The following is a 19,900-nucleotide window of genomic DNA, read 5'->3' as shown; positions in this document are numbered from 1 at the left end:
AGATACGGACACATACATACATTATATAATAACAAAATGTATTTACAAGTAACAGTAAGTATGTGCAAGAATTAAAAACACCAATAGCTACTTACTATTTTAATGGGATGTATGAGGTTGATGGGATGAACACAGTTTCTGAATATTTGGTGAAATATTAGATAAAGACACTCGCATTTTAACCACTTCCTATGCATATATCAAGAGCAGGAGTAGCAATGCACTACTGGGAGCTAGCTGCAAAAATAAATCACTTTGACTTCTGACTTCAGCTCAACGTTTAAGCTGCTGCCCTTTAGAGCTCTGCAAGTCCAACTGACTAGTGACTGCGCTGCAAGCACACTGCTGTCTCACTCACTGACTACACATGCAGTCACAAGCCGATTGAGGAGACTACATGTGCAGTCAGGAGCCAATGTGCTGTCAATGGGAATAGTTTCAGTTCCCATTGAGCTGCGCCAATAGGTTAAGATGATCTGTGACCCACTAGGTATTAATCACGTGTCAACCATGTGATATGCGTAGCAGGCAGGCGGAAAGTCGGAAATAAAAAAAATAAAAATAAATTAAACTTAAAAGGAATTAGTGTTGAAGCAGGGACACACCTACACATTGCCGCCGACACACTAATGTGTCACGACACACAGTTTGGAAAGCACTGCTCTAGCGGTTCCTTGGATGTTCTCTCTGGCTTACCTGTTTCCTCGTTTGCTCTCCTTCCACGAGTCATTGCTCGTATCAAACAGGAGAGAGCATCAGTAATCCTTATAGCTCATGCATGGCCTTGCAGGATCTGGTTCGTGGATCTGGTATGGATGTCATCTCTACCTCCTTGAAGGTTACCTGAGGAAGGACCTTCTAATTCAGGGTCCTTTCATCCATCCAAATCTAGATTCTCTGAAGCTGACTGCTTCGAGATTTAATGCCTAGTTCTGTCTAGACGTGGTTTTTCTGAAGCGGTCATTGAAACTATGCTCCAGCCTCACAAACCTGTTACTTGCAAGATTTACCATAAGGTATGGTGTAAATATCTTTATTGGTGTGAATCTTAAGGGTTCTCCTGTAACCGGGTGAGGATTCCCCAGATTTTGTCTTTTCTTCAGGATGGCCTGGAGAAGGGTTTATCGGTCAGTACTCTAATGGGTCAGATTTCTGCTCTATCTATCCTTTTGCACAAACCTCTGGCAGAATTACCAGATGTTCAAGCCTTTGTTCAGGCCCTGGTTAGAATCAGGCCTGTGTTTAAACCTTTTTTAGATACACCAGGTTTGACTAGGGCACCATAAAGTCAAACTCCTCTCAGTATTCCCTTGTTTTGCTGAGTTATTTATATACCTTGGTTCAAATATATTACAGGTTAGAGGAGTGGTGCTAGCATTAAGTTTATTATTGCAAAAAATTGTGGAACTAAGTTCCATGAACAGAAAATGCTTATTTAGCACTCTTGTACCCAGACTAATGTAAGGGCGAAAAACAATGAAAAAATAATAATAATAAATAAAATATAACTTTTATTAATTCTTTTAAAAGATGGGTAACAGACATACACTATTAAAATCCCTATCATACGCAGTATAGCTGTTAATAGTATATTTGTCTCTTTATAAATTTGTGTTGGCCTTATTCTCTTGTTATTAATTAAATAGAGACAATACCAGTTGTAGAGTTTATTACTGTAAAAATTGTCAGTTATTGATTCAAACTATTTATAATGGCTACAGCCATAGAGATTGAGAATACTAGGACTTCTATATTATGTGATAAATTACAAGTTCAATGATATTCTGGTCCTATAATAACTCTATGGATGTTGATTGCTCTGTTGATATATTTAGCCTTGGTAAAAATATTAGTATAATGTAGTTAGAATACCTTATAGTATTTTCTACAAGGGGTTATTTAGAATTAGTGGATATCTTAATATTGATATTGTGTGGATACAGTGTTTGGAGATTATATATATTGATGTGTGTCCTTGTGTACAGGTTAGGGTTAAATATATGAACAATTATAAACTGAGTTAACTGCTGGTTTAATGTTGGATCATATATTTACTGTTTATTATTACTAAATATTTTATTTGGGTCAAATCTTCTGTTTCCAGAGGAACAATGTGTGGTTGTGCTTGGTGGTTACTTAATAACATTTAATGCCATTGATCATGATCTAAATAACTCTGAGATTCCTGACCATTTGAGGATTTTCATTCATATACTAACAGTAGTGGCTCAAAATTGTTACTTTATTACGTAATTTGGCTGCTAGATATTTTGTATGTTATAGATAAGCAGTCCACATGTATTTAATTCTAACTTGAAATTGTTACTTTAAGTGATTTGGCTACTATATGTTTCCATTAGATTACAAATGAGCAATCTACTTATCTTCAATGTTTAGTATTATCAAGCACTGCAAATTGTGTTCCCCCAAGGGATATAGTAAATTATGTTCCCCCAAAGGATGTAACAAAGTGTGTATATATATATATATATATATATATATATGTGTGTGTGTGTGTGTGTTTGTGTGTGTGTGTGTTATTTTGGACATTAATTGCTATTTCACACATAAGTTTCACTGTTCACATAGTAGATTATAGGATTACAACCTGCTTGTACAGTATATTGATCCTCTCTATGATCCTATTACTATTGATTGGGTGCCCCCACAGTTAGAGCAGGATTATATATCTTAACCATTAACTGTTCATATAGTCTTTGTTGCTCATGCACCTAATCGCCTAATAATAACCTGTTGTCATAGTTATTCCCATGTACCTCCAAACCTGCATTTGGATAGCTAGTTTATTTAAATGGTGTTCTATATATGTTTCACTTTTCTTTAGATATCACCCCTTGTATCTCCGATTAGTGAATATTTTCAATAATAATTGTTTATAAGATTTAAATACTAGCGACTCTTGTTTTTAAACAAATTGTCTTAACTATACACTCGTTTTGGATTTTATACAAAGATTTCATTGCTAGCCTTCTCGTCTAACTACATTATATACTGCTGCTGTTCCGTGTTTTAAACAGCCGCTTAACTCTCCAAAGCTATTTCTATAGTTGTAAGGTAAGGGATCTCGTTATTTGTAGTGTCTATTACTGACCCCTTTGACTTGGTAATAACTGCTGATTAGCGATAACTTCTATTCATTGCTATTAACTGCCTATGATATTTAAAATAACAATTGGGACCCCATCGTCCCGTATAACCCCAACGCGTTTCGCTAGTAACTTTGGCTTTTTCAAAAGCGGCGGGCCGTCGGAATTCAAAATATTTATATGATTTCAGTGTCAGAAGTTCCGCCCCTCCTGAGTCATAGTTGCTTTTTACTGGCTGTCTGTATACTTTTGACAGCCAATTGGGATCCTAATCTGTTGCTAGGTTTCTCTTAAGGTGGATTCGGATTTTCAATTGCCTGTGTTTAAACCTGTTGCTCCCCCGTGGAGCCTTAATCTACTGCTTAAAGTTTTGCAGCAGGCTCAGTTTGAGCCGATGCATATTGTTGATATAAAATTGTTATCTTGGAAGGTTTTGTTTCTTCTTGCTATTTCTTCTGCTCGCAGAGTTCCTGAACTTTCAGCTCTGCAGTGTGATTCCCTGTACCTTATTTTTCCTGCTGATAAGGCGGTCCTTCGTACCAAATTGGGTTTTCTCCCTAAGGTGGTGTTGGATTGAAACATTAATCAGGAACTTGTTGTTCCTTCTTTTTGTCCTAATCCTACTTCTCATAAGGAACGTCTTTTGCATAACTTGGATGTTGTGCAAGCTCTAAAATTTTACTTACAAGCTACTAAAGATTTTCGGCAATCTTCTGTCCTGTTTGTTGTTTTCTCCTAAAAACATAAGGGTCAGAAAGCTACTTCTACTACTGTCTCTTTGGTTTGATTCGTTTGGCTTATGAGACTGCTGGACAGCAGCCTCCTGATAGAATTACGGCTCATTCCACTAGGGCTTTCTCCTCTTCTTGGGCTTTCAAAATGAAGCTTCTGTAGGACAGATTTGCAAGGCGGCTACATGGTCCTCTCTGCATACAAATACAGATTTGATACTTTTGCTGAGGCTTCTCTTTGATACTTTTGCTGAGGCTTCTTTTGGGAGAAAGGTTCTTCAAGCAGTGGTGCCTTCTGTTTAGGTCCTCCTGCCTTTTTCTCCCTCCCTGTTCATTCAGTGTCCTCTAGCTTGGGTATTGGTCTCCACTACTAATTGGAATGGCGTTGTGGAGACTCTATGTCTTAGGAAAGAAAACAAATTTCTTTCTTTCCGGGCATGGAGAGTCCACGACCCCGCCCTCTTTTTTTTTTTTTAAATTCCTTTTTATTGAGAGAGTAGAGTAAAGAAAATAATACAATTAAGTCATGGTACTTTGTGAAAATGATAAACACAGTTGTGCGTAAGATACAATATACAACAAAACAATCTATCTATTCATCTTTCAAGGAGGGATCTAGATACATGGCAGTTAGTGCAACAATTGTTCAATGAAGAAAACAAATACAAAGTAAACGATCATCCTCAGATATACCTATCTCCTCCAGCTCCCTCTTTTCCCTTTTCTCTTTATATAAACTATTACTACTAACTTTCTAAACACACTCAACTAACTTTCCCTAACAATTAAGCCACTATTCGCTTCGACGGGGGCCAAGGTAAAAAAAAAAAAGGGGGGAAAGTGGGGGAGGGGGAAGGGATCAATCAACATCCAAAGCGGCATATACCTCCAATCAGTCATTGCATTTATACTACCTCAGTGTGTTTAGTCAGGCAGATCCTGATAAGGAAAGACATGAGACCATTCTCCCCTTAGGGAGTCTTCTAGAAATATAGTAGTGTCTCGAAATGGTCTCAGGATCTGCCTCTGTATCTCTAATTCGAATGTTAGTTTAAGTCTACGCCATTTCCTTAGAAAAAAGTTCAGTCTATTTCGCACATCCTTTCTAATATCTAGCTGCTCAGTAAACATTTGTAGCTTTAGCATATTCGTAAAGCAAGCAACCGATGGAGGGGAGTTGTTAATCCAAAATTTTGAAATACATTTTCTAGCAAGGATTATTACGAGACTTAACACTGAGTCATGTTGCCTAAATTGTGTGTCCCATTTCAAAAACAGAGCTGCTGTGGGGTGCAGGGTGATAGGAATGTTTAATTGTTTCTGAATCCAATATTGTATCTTACCCCAGAATTGTTGGACCTTGGGGCATAGCCACAAGTAGTGTAAGAGGTTAGGGGACTCAGAAGAACATTTAACGCACTTATTAGGGCAACCAGGATCCCATTTGGCCCGAGTTCTAGGTGTCAAGTATGCTCTATGTGTGATCCGAATCTGTGATTCCCTGAGTGTCGCTGATAAAGTAGCTTCCCTAGTTTTATCCAAACTGTCTCTCAGATCTTCCCAGGAAATTGTCTCTAATCCCTCCCTCCCCCATCCCGACAATAAGTTTGGCTGTATGAGCTGCAAAGGCTGTTGTATCAGAACCTGATAAATCTCTGATAAGGAGAACCTACCCATTTCGAATAGGGACTGTGATAATCGAAAGGGTGAACCCTGCCAAAAATTATCGGCGCCTCTGATCACTGCCCCAATATAATTGTCGCACCTGTAGGTAAGCATAGAAGTGTTGTTTTGGCAAGTCAAAAACCCCCTGCAAAGCAGCAAAGGTTTTAACTGAGCGGGTGAGTGGGTCTAGAAGTGGGCCAATAGAAGTTAGCCCTGTTGTTCCCAGAGATCAAAGGGTTGCATATCTAGCCCCACAGGGAAATCTGGATTATTGCTCAAAGGCAAATATACTGAGGAATGACAAGACTTCATCAAGAATTTGTGTGCCATTTGCCAAGCTTTTAGAGGGTCTTTATATAGCATGCCAAGACCTAAGCTTTTAATACTCCCAATATCTTTCACATGTGGTAGATAAGCCAAGGACAATTGTCCCAGTACGGCCTTTTCCAGTTTGGGCTTGCAAAAATGATGAGTGCCAACCTGCCAATCAATCACAAGGTGTATCAAGGCCGCCCAGTTGTAGAATTTAAAATCTGGTAAGGCCAAACCTCCATTCAGGAAAGTCATGGTAAGTTTGTCTGTGGCTAGCGTGCTGCAGAGTTTAACTGTTTGACATCTTTCTTTGTCAGTAATAAAGGAAGCATAAGGAGAGGGTATAGTAATCGTGGTAAGACCATCATCTTAAGCAAGCTGACCCTACAGAAAGCGACAATGGCAGAGACGCCCAGCTCCTCATCTGTCGCTGAAGCTTTAAACACACTGGTGTTATATTGTTCGCATATAATTTGTTTGGGTTGGTTGAGATTTGTATACCGAGATAGGTAATAGAGTGCTTTGCCACTGCAAATGGGTAATTACGTTGTTGCTCACCTTCCTTTGTTAGCCACAGAATTTCAGATTTCTGCATGTTGACTTTATAGCCTGCAAAGGAACCAAAGTCCTGAAGTATCTACACAATAGGGGGTATATATAGGTGTGGGTCTTGGACAAACAAAAGCATATCGTCTGCATATAGTTCCAGTTGTTGTGGGTCACCTGCAATGTCAATATCAGGGAACAACTGCTTAAGCCTGAGAGCCAATGGCTCCAAGGCCAAATTGAAGAGGAGAGGTGAGAGAGGGCAGCCTTGTCTGGTGCCCCTCCCCAGTTGTATCACAGGTGAGAACATGTTATTAATACAGATATTGGCAATAGGAGTTCTATACAGCTTTCCAATAAGAGAAAGGAAGGGTCCAGAAAAAATAAAGTTGGCCATGGTGGAGAACAAATGGCTCCATTCTACATGATCGAAGGCCTTCTCTGCGTCCAAGGACAGCAGGAAGGCCGCCAATGTTTCATCTCTCCCTCCCCCCTCTCTCCTGTTCCAAAAGTGTTGTATAATCTGTAGGACTCTGTGAAAATTTACCGTCGATGATCTGCCCCACATGAACCCCCGTCTGATCGTCTGGGATTAAATGCGGCAGGATAGGTTTCAATCGTTCAGCCAAAAGTTTAGTTAAGATTTTGTAATCCGAATTCAGCAACGAAATCGGCCTATATGATTCGGGGAGGAGAGCATCCTTCCCTTTCTTAGGGATCAAGGTAATGTATGCTGCAGAAAAAGAAGAAGGGGGCGTCACATCACCCTGAATTAGCCTTGGAACATTTCCGCCAGAGTGGGTGTTACCTGAGGCTGGAGCAGCCTGTAAAACTTGATGGGCAGCTTATCAGGTCCTGCTGCCTTACCGATTTTCTAGCAAGGATTATCACGAGACTTAACACTGAGTCATGTTGCCTAAATTGTGCGTCCCATTTCAAAAACAGAGCTGCTGTGGGGTGCAGGGTGATGGGAATGTTTAATTTTTTTCTGAATCCAATATTGTATCTTACCCCAGAATTGTTGGACCTTGGGGCATAGCCACAAGAAGTGTAAGAGGTTAGGGGACTCAGAAGAACATTTAACGCACTTATTAGGGCAACCAGGATCCCATTTGGCCCGAGTTCTAGGTGTCAAGTATGCTCTTTGTGTGATCCGAATCTGTGATTCCCTGAGTGTCGCTGATAAAGTAGCTTTCCTAGTTTTATCCAAACTGTCTCTCAGATCTTCCCAGGAAATTGTCTCTAATCCCTCCCTCCCCCATCCCGTCAATAAGTTAGGCTGTATGAGCTGCAAACGCTGTTGTATCAGAACCTGATAAATCTCTGTTAAGGAGAACCTACCCATTTTGAATAGGGACTGTGATAATCGAAAGGGTAAGCCCTCCCAAAAATTATCGGCGCCTCTGATCACTGCCCCAATATAATGTCGCACCTGTAGGTAAGCATAGAAGTGTTGTTTTGGCAAGTCAAAAACCCCCTGCAAAGCAGCAAAGGTTTTAACTGAGCGGGTGAGTGGGTCTAGAAGTGGGCCAATAGAAGTTAGCCCCTGTTGTTCCTAGAGATCAAAGAGTTGCATATCTAGCCCCGCAGGGAAATCTGGATTATTGCTCAAAGGTAAATATACTGAGGAATGACAAGACTTCATCAAGAATTTGTGTGCCATTTGCCAAGCTTTTAGAGGGTCTTTATATAACATGTCAAGACCTAAGCTTTTAATACTCCCAATATCTTTCATATGTGGTAGATAAGCCAAGGACAATTGTCCCAGTACGGCCTGTTCCAGTTTGGGCTTGCAAAAATGATGAGTGCCAACCTGCCAATCAATCACAAGGTGTATCAAGGCCGCCCAGTTGTAGAATTTAAAATCTGGTAAGGCCAAACCTCCATTCAGGAAAGTCATGGTAAGTTTGTCTGTGGCTAGCGTGCTGCAGAGTTTAACTGTTTGACATCTTTCTTTGTCAGTAATAAAGGAAGCATAAGGAGAGGGTATAGTAATCGTGGTAAGACCATCATCTTAAGCAAGCTGACCCTACAGAAAGCGACAATGGCAGAGACGCCCAGCTCCTCATCTGTCCCTGAAGCTTTAAACACACTGGTGTTATATTGTTCACATATAATTTGTTTGGGTTGGTTGAGATTTGTATACCGAAATAGGTAATAGAGTGCTTTGCCACTGCAAATGGGTAATTACGTTGTTGCTCACCTTCCTTTGTTAGCCATAGAATTTCAGATTTCTGCATGTTGACTTTATAGCCTGCTTAAGCCTGAGAGCCAATGGCGCCAAGGCCAAATTGAAGAGGAGAGATGAGAGAGGGCAGCCTTGTCTGGTGCCCCTCCCCAGTTGTATCTCAGGTGAGAACATGTTATTAATACAGATATTGGCAATAGGAGTTCTATACAGCTTTCCAATAAGAGAAAGGAAGGGTCCAGAAAAAATAAAGTTGGCCATGGTGGAGAACAAATGGCTCCATTCTACATGATCGAAGGCCTTCTCTGCGTCCAAGGACAGCAGGAAGGCCGCCAATGTTTCATCTCTCCCTCCCCCCTCTCTCCTGTTCCAAAAGTGTTGTATAATCTGTAGGACTCTGTGAAAATTTACCGTCGATGATCTGCCCCACATGAACCCCCGTCTGATCGTCTGGGATTAAATGCGGCAGGATAGGTTTCAATCGTTCAGCCAAAAGTTTAGTTAAGATTTTGTAATCCGAATTCAGCAACGAAATCGGCCTATATGATTCGGGGAGGAGAGCATCCTTCTCTTTCTTAGGGATCAAGGTAATGTATGCTGCAGAAAAAGAAGAAGGGGGCGTCACATCACCCTGAATTAGCCTTGGAACATTTCCGCCAGAGTGGGTGTTACCTGAGGCTGGAGCAGCCTGTAAAACTTGATGGGCAGCTTATCAGGTCCTGCTGCCTTACCGATTTTCTAGCAAGGATTATCACGAGACTTAACACTGAGTCATGTTGCCTAAATTGTGCGTCCCATTTCAAAAACAGAGCTGCTGTGGGGTGCAGGGTGATGGGAATGTTTAATTTTTTTCTGAATCCAATATTGTATCTTACCCCAGAATTGTTGGACCTTGGGGCATAGCCACAAGAAGTGTAAGAGGTTAGGGGACTCAGAAGAACATTTAACGCACTTATTAGGGCAACCAGGATCCCATTTGGCCCGAGTTCTAGGTGTCAAGTATGCTCTTTGTGTGATCCGAATCTGTGATTCCCTGAGTGTCGCTGATAAAGTAGCTTTCCTAGTTTTATCCAAACTGTCTCTCAGATCTTCCCAGGAAATTGTCTCTAATCCCTCCCTCCCCCATCCCGTCAATAAGTTAGGCTGTATGAGCTGCAAACGCTGTTGTATCAGAACCTGATAAATCTCTGTTAAGGAGAACCTACCCATTTTGAATAGGGACTGTGATAATCGAAAGGGTAAGCCCTCCCAAAAATTATCGGCGCCTCTGATCACTGCCCCAATATAATGTCGCACCTGTAGGTAAGCATAGAAGTGTTGTTTTGGCAAGTCAAAAACCCCCTGCAAAGCAGCAAAGGTTTTAACTGAGCGGGTGAGTGGGTCTAGAAGTGGGCCAATAGAAGTTAGCCCCTGTTGTTCCTAGAGATCAAAGAGTTGCATATCTAGCCCCGCAGGGAAATCTGGATTATTGCTCAAAGGTAAATATACTGAGGAATGACAAGACTTCATCAAGAATTTGTGTGCCATTTGCCAAGCTTTTAGAGGGTCTTTATATAACATGTCAAGACCTAAGCTTTTAATACTCCCAATATCTTTCATATGTGGTAGATAAGCCAAGGACAATTGTCCCAGTACGGCCTGTTCCAGTTTGGGCTTGCAAAAATGATGAGTGCCAACCTGCCAATCAATCACAAGGTGTATCAAGGCCGCCCAGTTGTAGAATTTAAAATCTGGTAAGGCCAAACCTCCATTCAGGAAAGTCATGGTAAGTTTGTCTGTGGCTAGCGTGCTGCAGAGTTTAACTGTTTGACATCTTTCTTTGTCAGTAATAAAGGAAGCATAAGGAGAGGGTATAGTAATCGTGGTAAGACCATCATCTTAAGCAAGCTGACCCTACAGAAAGCGACAATGGCAGAGACGCCCAGCTCCTCATCTGTCCCTGAAGCTTTAAACACACTGGTGTTATATTGTTCACATATAATTTGTTTGGGTTGGTTGAGATTTGTATACCGAAATAGGTAATAGAGTGCTTTGCCACTGCAAATGGGTAATTACGTTGTTGCTCACCTTCCTTTGTTAGCCATAGAATTTCAGATTTCTGCATGTTGACTTTATAGCCTGCTTAAGCCTGAGAGCCAATGGCGCCAAGGCCAAATTGAAGAGGAGAGATGAGAGAGGGCAGCCTTGTCTGGTGCCCCTCCCCAGTTGTATCTCAGGTGAGAACATGTTATTAATACAGATATTGGCAATAGGAGTTCTATACAGCTTTCCAATAAGAGAAAGGAAGGGTCCAGAAAAAATAAAGTTGGCCATGGTGGAGAACAAATGGCTCCATTCTACATGATCGAAGGCCTTCTCTGCGTCCAAGGACAGCAGGAAGGCCCCCGATGTTTCATCTCTCCCTCCCCCCTCTCTCTTGTTCCAAAAGTGTTGTATAATCTGTAGGACTCTGTGAACTTTTACTGTCGATGATCTGCCCCACATTAACCCCGTCTGATCGTCTTGGATTAAATGCGTCAGGATAGGTTTCAATCGTTCAGCCAAAAGTTTAGTTAAGCTTTTGTAATCCGAATTCAGCAACAAAATCGGCCTATATGATTCGGGGAGGAGAGCATCCTTGCCTTTCTTAGGGATCAAGGTAATGTATGCTGCAGAGAAAGAAGAAGGGGGCGTCACATCACCCTGAAAGTAGCCTTGGAACATTTCCGCCAGAGTGGGTGTTACCTGAGGCTGGAGCAGCCTGTAAAATTAGATGGTCAGCCCATCAGGTCCTGCTACCTTACCGAGAGAAACGGACTTGATTACCCTGTCGACCTCCTCTCTGCAGATGGGTTCATTCAGTTTCTCCATCTGTTCCTGCGAAAGTTTGGTCAGACGAATAGAGTCCCCGATATTTTGTTGCACCAATAACGAGGCAGGCGGTTCACTAGAGTAGAGTTTGGTATAATAGGCCGCAAATGCCTCTGCAATGGATGCCGCCTCCTTGACCACTCCATGCTTTATCGCTGCTACATGTTTAGTAGATGTTTTTATGTTAACTAAGGATGCTAGTAGCTTGCCCGACTTATCTCCAAACCTATAATATGTACCGGTGGTGCGTATCATAGTTTGTGTTGTGGAATAAGCAAGCATAGCATCATACTCTCGCTTAACTAATACATATTTCTGGTATAAAGGCCGAGTTGATGTCATCCGGTTCTCACAATAAGTTTGCGCCAATTTATCTCTCATCTGTAGCAACTTGTCAGTTATCTGTTTCTTTCTGCGAGCCAAGAAGGCAATAACATTGCCAGCCAACACCACCTTAGCCGTGTTCCAAAACAGCTCTGGGTTCCCTAGATGCTGCGCATTGTTCGTTCGGAAATCATTCCAACAGTTGTCCAGGTATGCCTGGAACTCCTGTGACGTCGCCAGATATTGCGACTTGGATGCCAGTGTCTAGAAATAATGCTACAGGGATGTGATCAGAGACAACCACTTCACCTATTTTCACGTCTATAACTTGGGGTATGAGAGAGTTGGATATAAGAAACAAATCAATTTGCGACATAGTAGGAGCAGATCGAGAAATACAGGTGAAATCCCTACCATCTGGATTCAGCTGGCGCCAAATATCAACCACCTCTAATGAGGAGGTCAGTTTCTGAAACGTTTCCAACTCATACTTAGAATGAGATTTAGGGGCAAGTTTCTGAGGTTTTTCCTGTAAATCCCTAAGTCTGTCACAAGATGGGTTAGGTGTTAAGTTAAAATCCCCTCCTATAATTAAGTAGGTGCTCAGGAAAGGGGACAAACGGCAATGAGGGAATCCCAGAACTCCCTGTCTTGTTGGTTAGGTGCGTAAACATTACAAAAGGTGTATCTTTTATCTACTATTTGTGTTTGAACTATGATGTACCTGCCATCTTCATCCCTTATCACCCTTTTGGTTTCCGACTCCAGTCTTTTGCCAAACAGTATGGCCACCCCCCTACTAGCTCTTGTATATGAGGCATATGCAACACTACCCACCCAGTCCTGTTTCAGTTTGTCGTGTTCCAAGTCTAACAGATGCGTCTCCTGGAGGAACGCAATTTCAGCTCCCCTTTTACTTAATTGGGTGAGGATTGTCTTCCTCTTAATGGGGGAATGAATTCCACGTATATAAGTTAAAATTGAGGGGCTAGTATGAACCGCTGCATAGGTTTGTGCATGTATGGGTGTGGGAGGACCCGGGGGAGCTTGACATTCGTTAAAGTACTAACCAGGCAAAGAGAGGGAACAGCAACCACACATCAAGAGGGGGGGGGGATTCCTGCTTACATCAACTTGGGTCCCGAGTAGACCCCATAATTTCCTAGGTGAGAAACCTGAGTCTCTCACTCCCAAGCCCCATCTAGCCACACGAGAACCAGAAACATGCAAGTGAATGTTATCAATCAGGGTATATATATTTATACTGAACTCATTGGCCCCCTAGCCGAGTTGGTACAATAAACAGTTTACATATTCAGCATAATTAATAGCATATAAAACTCGGGGCGACTGTGGATATTCTGCCGTGTATTTGTTTAAGATAGACCCTTCTAAATAGCCATGCGTTTCATGACTTCTATCTAAATATCTTAAGTAATTATAACAACTGGTATATATGTTAACAAATCCAAAAGGTGCTTGCATACTGTACACATCTTCCATCCAGCTAAATAGGCAGGGTAAAAGAGTCATATCATACACATGTTTTTGAAGGTGTCCAACAAGACAGTACCGCACATAGGTTGTTATTAAATAACACAAAGAACTAACATTGAAAAATGAATCTAGAACTGGTGTGGGTTTGTACCGATGTCCAGACCGCACTGTAAAGCCATCTTGGGGCCACATAATATCTGAAATGAGTTCAGCCTCAGTACCATTACAAAGCCAAACCCATAAAGTCAGTGGCTGTATCCCTACAAAGAACAGGGATAATAAACATATTGAACATTACCAATTCCAAACAAATTTGAACGTCTCACGGTTATGTATCTGCACATAACCCAGTGTAATTAACTCAATAGCCATTGAGGCTTTTAGACTATCTCAAACAGTATGACCCTATCTGTAAATGAAATACATCTATATCTTTCAAAGCATCAACCCTCTTGGAGGACTATGTGCAGGGCTGTGAGCAGCGGCACCCCTATTCTTCAAGTATTCCTGGGCTGCACTAGGGGAGTCAAAAAATTTAGGACCCCTGGTTGTCATTATTTTGAGCCTCGCCAGGTACAGCAGAAAGGCTTGCCTACCCTCTCTATGGAGCTTTGAACATATTGGGGAGAATTCTCTGCGCGTTTTCATAAGATCCACAGAGAAATCCTGAAAAAGGAGTAGTCGAGCATTTTCAAAGGTGAGATTCTCTATTTTCCTGTAAGCTCTCAAGACAGCAGTTTTAGTTTGGAAGTGTAAAAATTTAATCATAATAGGCCTAGGTTGGGATACATCTGCCCCAGACCATTCCAGACCTACTCTATGTGCCCTTTCAACCCCTCCAATAAAATCTTGGGCGGGAATATTTAATAGATAGGTTAAGGTGTTTTCCACAAATTGAAGGATATCTGATTGTTTTATTGTTTCGGGGAGGCCTAGTAGGCGTACATTATTGCGCCTCGATCTGTTCTCCAGATCATCTATTTTCAATTGTAAGGCTACAGTTTGTCTTTCTAAGGTTTCAATCTTACTGGTGCTGACCACATTAAAATCCTCTAGATCAGATATCCTGTTTTCCGCCTCTGTAACTCGTGCAGAGAACTGTTTAACATCATCAGTAAGCGTATCTATCCCTCTCTGTAAGTTATCTATTTTTGGCATGAATAGCATAGAAATTTGTTTTACAATGGGATATGGGTCAATTAAGACACCCTCTGAAAAAGCCTCAGCATTAGGGCCCTGGCTGGGCTTTTCTTTTCCAGGTTTATTTCTCCGATCACTTGTTTTGCTACGGCTCGCCATAGGGGTAGTAGTTAAAGGAACACTGAACCCAAATTTTTTCTTTTGTGATTCAGATAGAACATGCAATTTTAAGCAACTTTCTAATTTACTTCTATTATCAAATTTTCTTCATTCTCTTGGTATGTTTATTTGAAAAGCAAGAATGTAAGTTTAGATGCCCATTTTTGGTGAACAACATGGGTTGTCCTTGCTGATTGGACAGCACCAATAAACAAGTGCTGTCCATGGTCTGAACAAAAAATTTGCTGGCTCCTTCGCTATGATACCTTCTTTTTCAAATAAAGATAGCAAGAGAACAAAGAAAAAATGATAATAGGAGTAAATTAGAGAGTTGCTTAAAAATGCATGCTGTATCTGAATCACGAAAAAAAAAAATGGGTTCAGTATCCCTTTAAATATTTCTCCATATACCCATAAAAAAAAAGGAAAATCTGGTCTATTACAGCTGGAGTGGGCAGGCAAATAGGGTCAAAGGTATCTATGGAGTATAGCTCTATAGGGCAGATATGGCCATCCCAGGTACACTGTTTAATCTTGTATGATCTAGCTCAGGTGAGATCTACAGACCGGTCAATGTGTTAGGGTATACATATAGGAAAGAGTGGCTGTGCATAGAAACAGATCCATAACACTGACACAGTAAGTCCCCTCATCAAGCAGAGCGCGTAGGGAGAGAAAGAGATCTCAACCACCTGCCTCCTGCTACTAATTAAAACCACATGGCATCTCAATAGGCAGATAAATTCATACAGTTAGATATACAAAAAGAAGTACAGTATCTCAAACCAGTACACTCATGCAAATCTAGGACTTTTATGCTCAGTGTGTTCCCCACAATATTACTAGCTTCAGAGTCTTTGTAAGGTGGCCGTATTCTGTGTCGTTCCTTGGCCCCTGAGTTTACCCAAATGAGCAAGGGGTGACTGTGCAGTTCTAGTTTGTGATGAAGTAAAGTACACAAGTCGTGGGAACCAGAAAAAATGTTGTATTCTGTCAGCAGTATGGAGCAAGCGTGGCTGCCGTTAAAGGTGCTGAAGCCACAGGAATGTTTTGTCTAATTACCCCCTAGGTACCTCCACTAGAGGAGGGTATCCGATTATCAGAGAAGAGCTGTAGGAGAGTCTTGTTAGAGCGTTACTGTTATACTTTACCGCTCTGTTCAGAGTGAAGATCTGCTGATACTCCGAGACACGGTAGGAAGACAGCTCCCCGCAAATCTGCCCAGTAACTGCTCAGTGAGCCAAGATGGTGTCCGCAATCTTCATGCCAGAGAATCCCAGCTGCGCCACTCCCTGCGTTCCGGTCTAGGTCCAGGCAAGTCGATCTAGCAATCTCAGTTGCAGGTCAGGCTCAGGATGGTATGTTTGCAGAGACACTCACCATCACCGGTCACCATGCGAACCAGGTAATCCGTGTCAACTGCAATGACGATGTGTCGCTCTGATCCGTTGCCTCCACTCAGTCTAGTCTGCACCAGTAACGCCTGTGCCTCTAAGGGGTATTATCACTACAGCAGGGTCATCCGGCAGAGTGTGTATGGCACCTGCCTGGCGCTTCTAAGCGTAATGGGCTTCGGTGGTGGAACGATGTTCTGCTCCTACGTACCAAATGGGGGCACTAGTAAAAAGGTCTCCCCCACTCCGGACAGCTCACTCTGCCTAGGAAAGGTTGTTGGATGAAGGATATGCTAGGAGTTAGGAATAAATCCCAGAAAGTTCGATAATTTAAGCAAACTTTGCACGGAGCTCCAAGTTTTTGCTGCTATCCTTTAGTCCGCCCCCACCCTTCTTTTTAATTACAATTCTGTAGTTTTCTGAGTAAACCTCAGTCACCTTTTTCACTCTTGTGTTTTCTTCTTTTTCCATTTTCCTTCGGCTTAATGACTGGCGATTATGGGTAAGGGAAGTTACACTTAAAAGCTTTGCTGGGATGCTCTTTGCCTCCTCCTGCTGGCCAGGAGTTGAATATCTCACTAGTAATTGGGATGACGTTGTGAACTCTCCATGTCCGGAAAGAAAGAAATTTATCAGGTAAGTATACATTTTGTTATCTAGGTTCCTTACATAAAAATCCCCCCCCCCCCCCCAATCTTTATATATAAAAAAAAAAATTCTACTGGATATCTCAACTCAGTATAATAAGTGCAAAAAGGTTTGATATATTCTGTTCCTCTTTCCCTTTGTTTAATGGGAATATTCAAGTAGTTAAATACAGAGAGATTCATATATGAAAAAATAGTATAGTGACATGTTGGAAAACAAATTGAATATCTGTTTCTTGAAAATCTTTCTTTTTTTTTTCTCCCCCATTGCCTATAAAAAATATTGGGACTGGATGTCACAACTAGGTATAACAAGCGCAGAAAGGTTATGTTGTGTTAAGCTTTCTTAATACTCTCTGCATACAGTATAACCTTGAAACAACAGCTCCTTTCTGCTATTGTATTTATAAAGTTTATATTGTGTGAATGCAGAGTCTACAAATTACAACAGGAATAGCATTTTTGACAGATCCCTCTTCTTTATATACTCCTCTAATGTAACACAGTGTAGATCAAATATCTGATATAACGGTTGCATTAACATTAAATTCCAAGAATCTCATGGATATTTCTCATTTATTTTTTTCTGCCCTGGATTGTTCTGAGGATATGTCTTTTCTCTTTTAGCCTCCAGGAGACATACGAAGCCAAGCGACATGAGTTCTTTGAAGAATTGCAGAGAAAGGAAGAGGAGATGAGACAGACATTTGTACAGCGAGTAAGAGAGAAGGAGACTGTACTGAAGGAAGCAGAAAGAGAGGTATGATTAATATGTATTTGTGTTGCTGCAGACATTTTTTTTAACGTCTTTTTACAGACCAACCTCTGGTTCAGTGCATTTTAGCAAGATAAATACTAATAATCAAAACATGGACCACACAGATTAGAAAATGGATTTGATCATAATTTAATCTTGCATGTGCACCTTATATTTCAGCTACAAAACCGATTTGAGCAACTGAAGAAGCTTCATCAGGATGAGAGGATGAGCTTAGAAGAGAAGCGGAAAGATCTGCAAGAGGAAGTTAACTCATTCAATAAAAGAAAGGCCGCTGCTGAACTATTACAAGCTCAGAGTTTGGGAAATGTATCCAACAGTAGTTTGAAAAAGGACCGCAAAACGTATGTGTGATTTTTTTATTTTTTTTTGTAACTTCCAATTGCCAGTGTAAAAATGCAGTCAGCGTGTAGAACATTGTTGTCTGTATATGTGTAACATATGTATGTATCACATTGCAGGACAAGTCGAAAGCTGCAAAGTATTAAAGAATAAAGAGCAATTTTAGTGACATAAAACAAAAATTGCTAGGGCATTATTCTGCTGTTTCCATAAATTAAAGGGACATTGTTGTTAGTTCTCTTTGGCTCTTGAGCAGTATTTTTGCTATGTGTTTAACCTTTTTTATATAAAAACATACACCTAGATTACGAGTTTTGCGTTAGAGGCTGTGCGGTGATAACGAGCAGTTTATGCTCACCGCTCACTTACAGACAGCGCTGGTATTACGAGTTTTTACAAACCAGACAAGAAGTGAGCGCTGAGCAAAATTTTGCTCATTACCGCACTCCAATATCAGCGCTGCTTACATTAGCGGTGAGCTGGTGTAACGTGCTCGTGCACGATTTCCCCATAGGGATCAACGGGGAGAGCCGGCTGAGAAAAAGTCTTAACACCTGCAAAAAAGCAGCGTAAAGCTCCTTAACGCAGCCCCATTGATTCCTATGGGGAAATACATTTTATGTCTACACCTAACATCCTAACATGAACCCAGAGTCTAAACACCCCTAATCTTACACTTATTTACCCCTAATCTGCCGCCCCGACATCGTCGACACCTGCATTATAATTATTAACCCCTAATCTGCCGCTCCGGACACCACCACCACCTACATTATACTTATGAACCCCTAATCTGCTGCCCCCAACATCGCCGAACCCTACATTATATTTATTAACCCCTACTCTGCCGCCCCCAATGTCGCCGCCACCTACCTATACTTATTAACCCCTAATCTGCTGCCCCCAACGTCGCCGCCACTATAATAAACATATTGACCCCTAAACCGCTGCACTCCCGCCTCGCAAACATTAGTTAATATTATTAACCCCTAATCTGCCGGCCTTAACATCGCCGCCACCTAACTACATTTATTAACCCCTAATCTCTTGCCGCCACTCCCGCCTCGCAAACATTAGTTAAATATTATTAACCCCTAATCTGCCGGCCCTAACATCGCCGCCACCTAACTACATTTATTAACCCCTAATCTCTTGCCGCCACTATACTACATGTATTAAACCCTAACACCCCCTAACTTAAATATAATTATAAGAAATCTAAATAAAAATTCCTATCATTAACTAAATAATTCCTATTTAAAACTAAATACCTATAAAGTAAACCCTAAGCTAGCTACAATATAACTAATAGTTACATTGTAGCTAGTTTAGGATTTATTTTTATTTTACAGGCAAGTTTGTATTTATTTTAACTAGGTAGAATAGTTATTAAATAGTTATTAACTATTTAATAACTACCTAGCTTAAATAAATACAAAGTTACCTGTAAAATAAAACCTAACCTAAGTTACAATTACAGCTAACACTACACTATAATTAAATTATTTCCCTAAATTAAGTACAAATAAATAAAATTATCTAAAGTACAAAAAACAAACGCACACTAAATTACAGAAAATAATAAACAAATTACAAGATTTTTAAACTAATTACACCTAATCTAATCCCCCTAACAAAATAAAAAAGCCCCCACAAAAATAAAAAAAAAGCCCTACCCTACACTAAATTACAAATTGCCCTTAAAAGGGCCTTTTGCGGGGCATTGCCCCAAAGTAATCAGCTCTTTTACCTGTAAAAAAAATTAATAATCCCCCCCCCAACAAAAAAACCCACCACCCACACAACCAACCCTACTCTAAAACCCACCCAATACCCCCTTAAGAAAACTTAACACTAACCCCTTGAAGATCGCCTTACTGGGAGAAGTCTTCATCCAACCGGGCCGAAGTCCTCAACGAAGCCGGGAGAAGCCTTCATCCAAGCCGGGCGAAGTGGTCCTCCAGACGGGCAGTAGTCTTCATCCAGACGGCATCTTCTATCTTCATCCATCCGGCGTGGGGCCATCTTCAAGACATCCGATGCAGAGCATCCTCTTCATCCGACGGCTAAGACTGAATGAAGGTTCCTTTAAATGATGTCATCCAAGATGGCGTCCCTTCAATTCCGATTGGCTGATAGAATTCTGCCATGCATCAGCTTGCCCCTGGGTGGTGAAGGACGGAGGAGGGCAGCACATCATGTGGGGGGGGGGGGGGGATT

At 41.2% G+C, this 19,900-nt stretch overlaps 1 protein-coding gene across 1 annotated transcript in view; it reads left to right on the top strand.

Annotated features, from left to right (window-relative positions):
- LOC128654025 (septin-10) overlaps nucleotides 1-19,900 on the top strand; it is a 217,902-nt gene that overhangs the window by 158,636 nt on the left and 39,366 nt on the right. Inside the window, exons 9-10 of the mRNA XM_053707669.1 lie at nucleotides 17,188-17,320; nucleotides 17,498-17,682. Of these exons, the coding sequence (XP_053563644.1) occupies nucleotides 17,188-17,320; nucleotides 17,498-17,682 (318 nt within the window). The remainder of the gene's footprint in view (nucleotides 1-17,187; nucleotides 17,321-17,497; nucleotides 17,683-19,900) is intronic.

This window comes from Bombina bombina, chromosome 3 (genome assembly GCF_027579735.1).
Source record: "Bombina bombina isolate aBomBom1 chromosome 3, aBomBom1.pri, whole genome shotgun sequence".
Taxonomy (NCBI): Eukaryota; Metazoa; Chordata; class Amphibia; order Anura; family Bombinatoridae; genus Bombina; species Bombina bombina.
The sequence above is the reverse complement of the archived record's forward strand: the minus strand, read 5'-3'. Positions and strand labels throughout refer to the sequence as shown.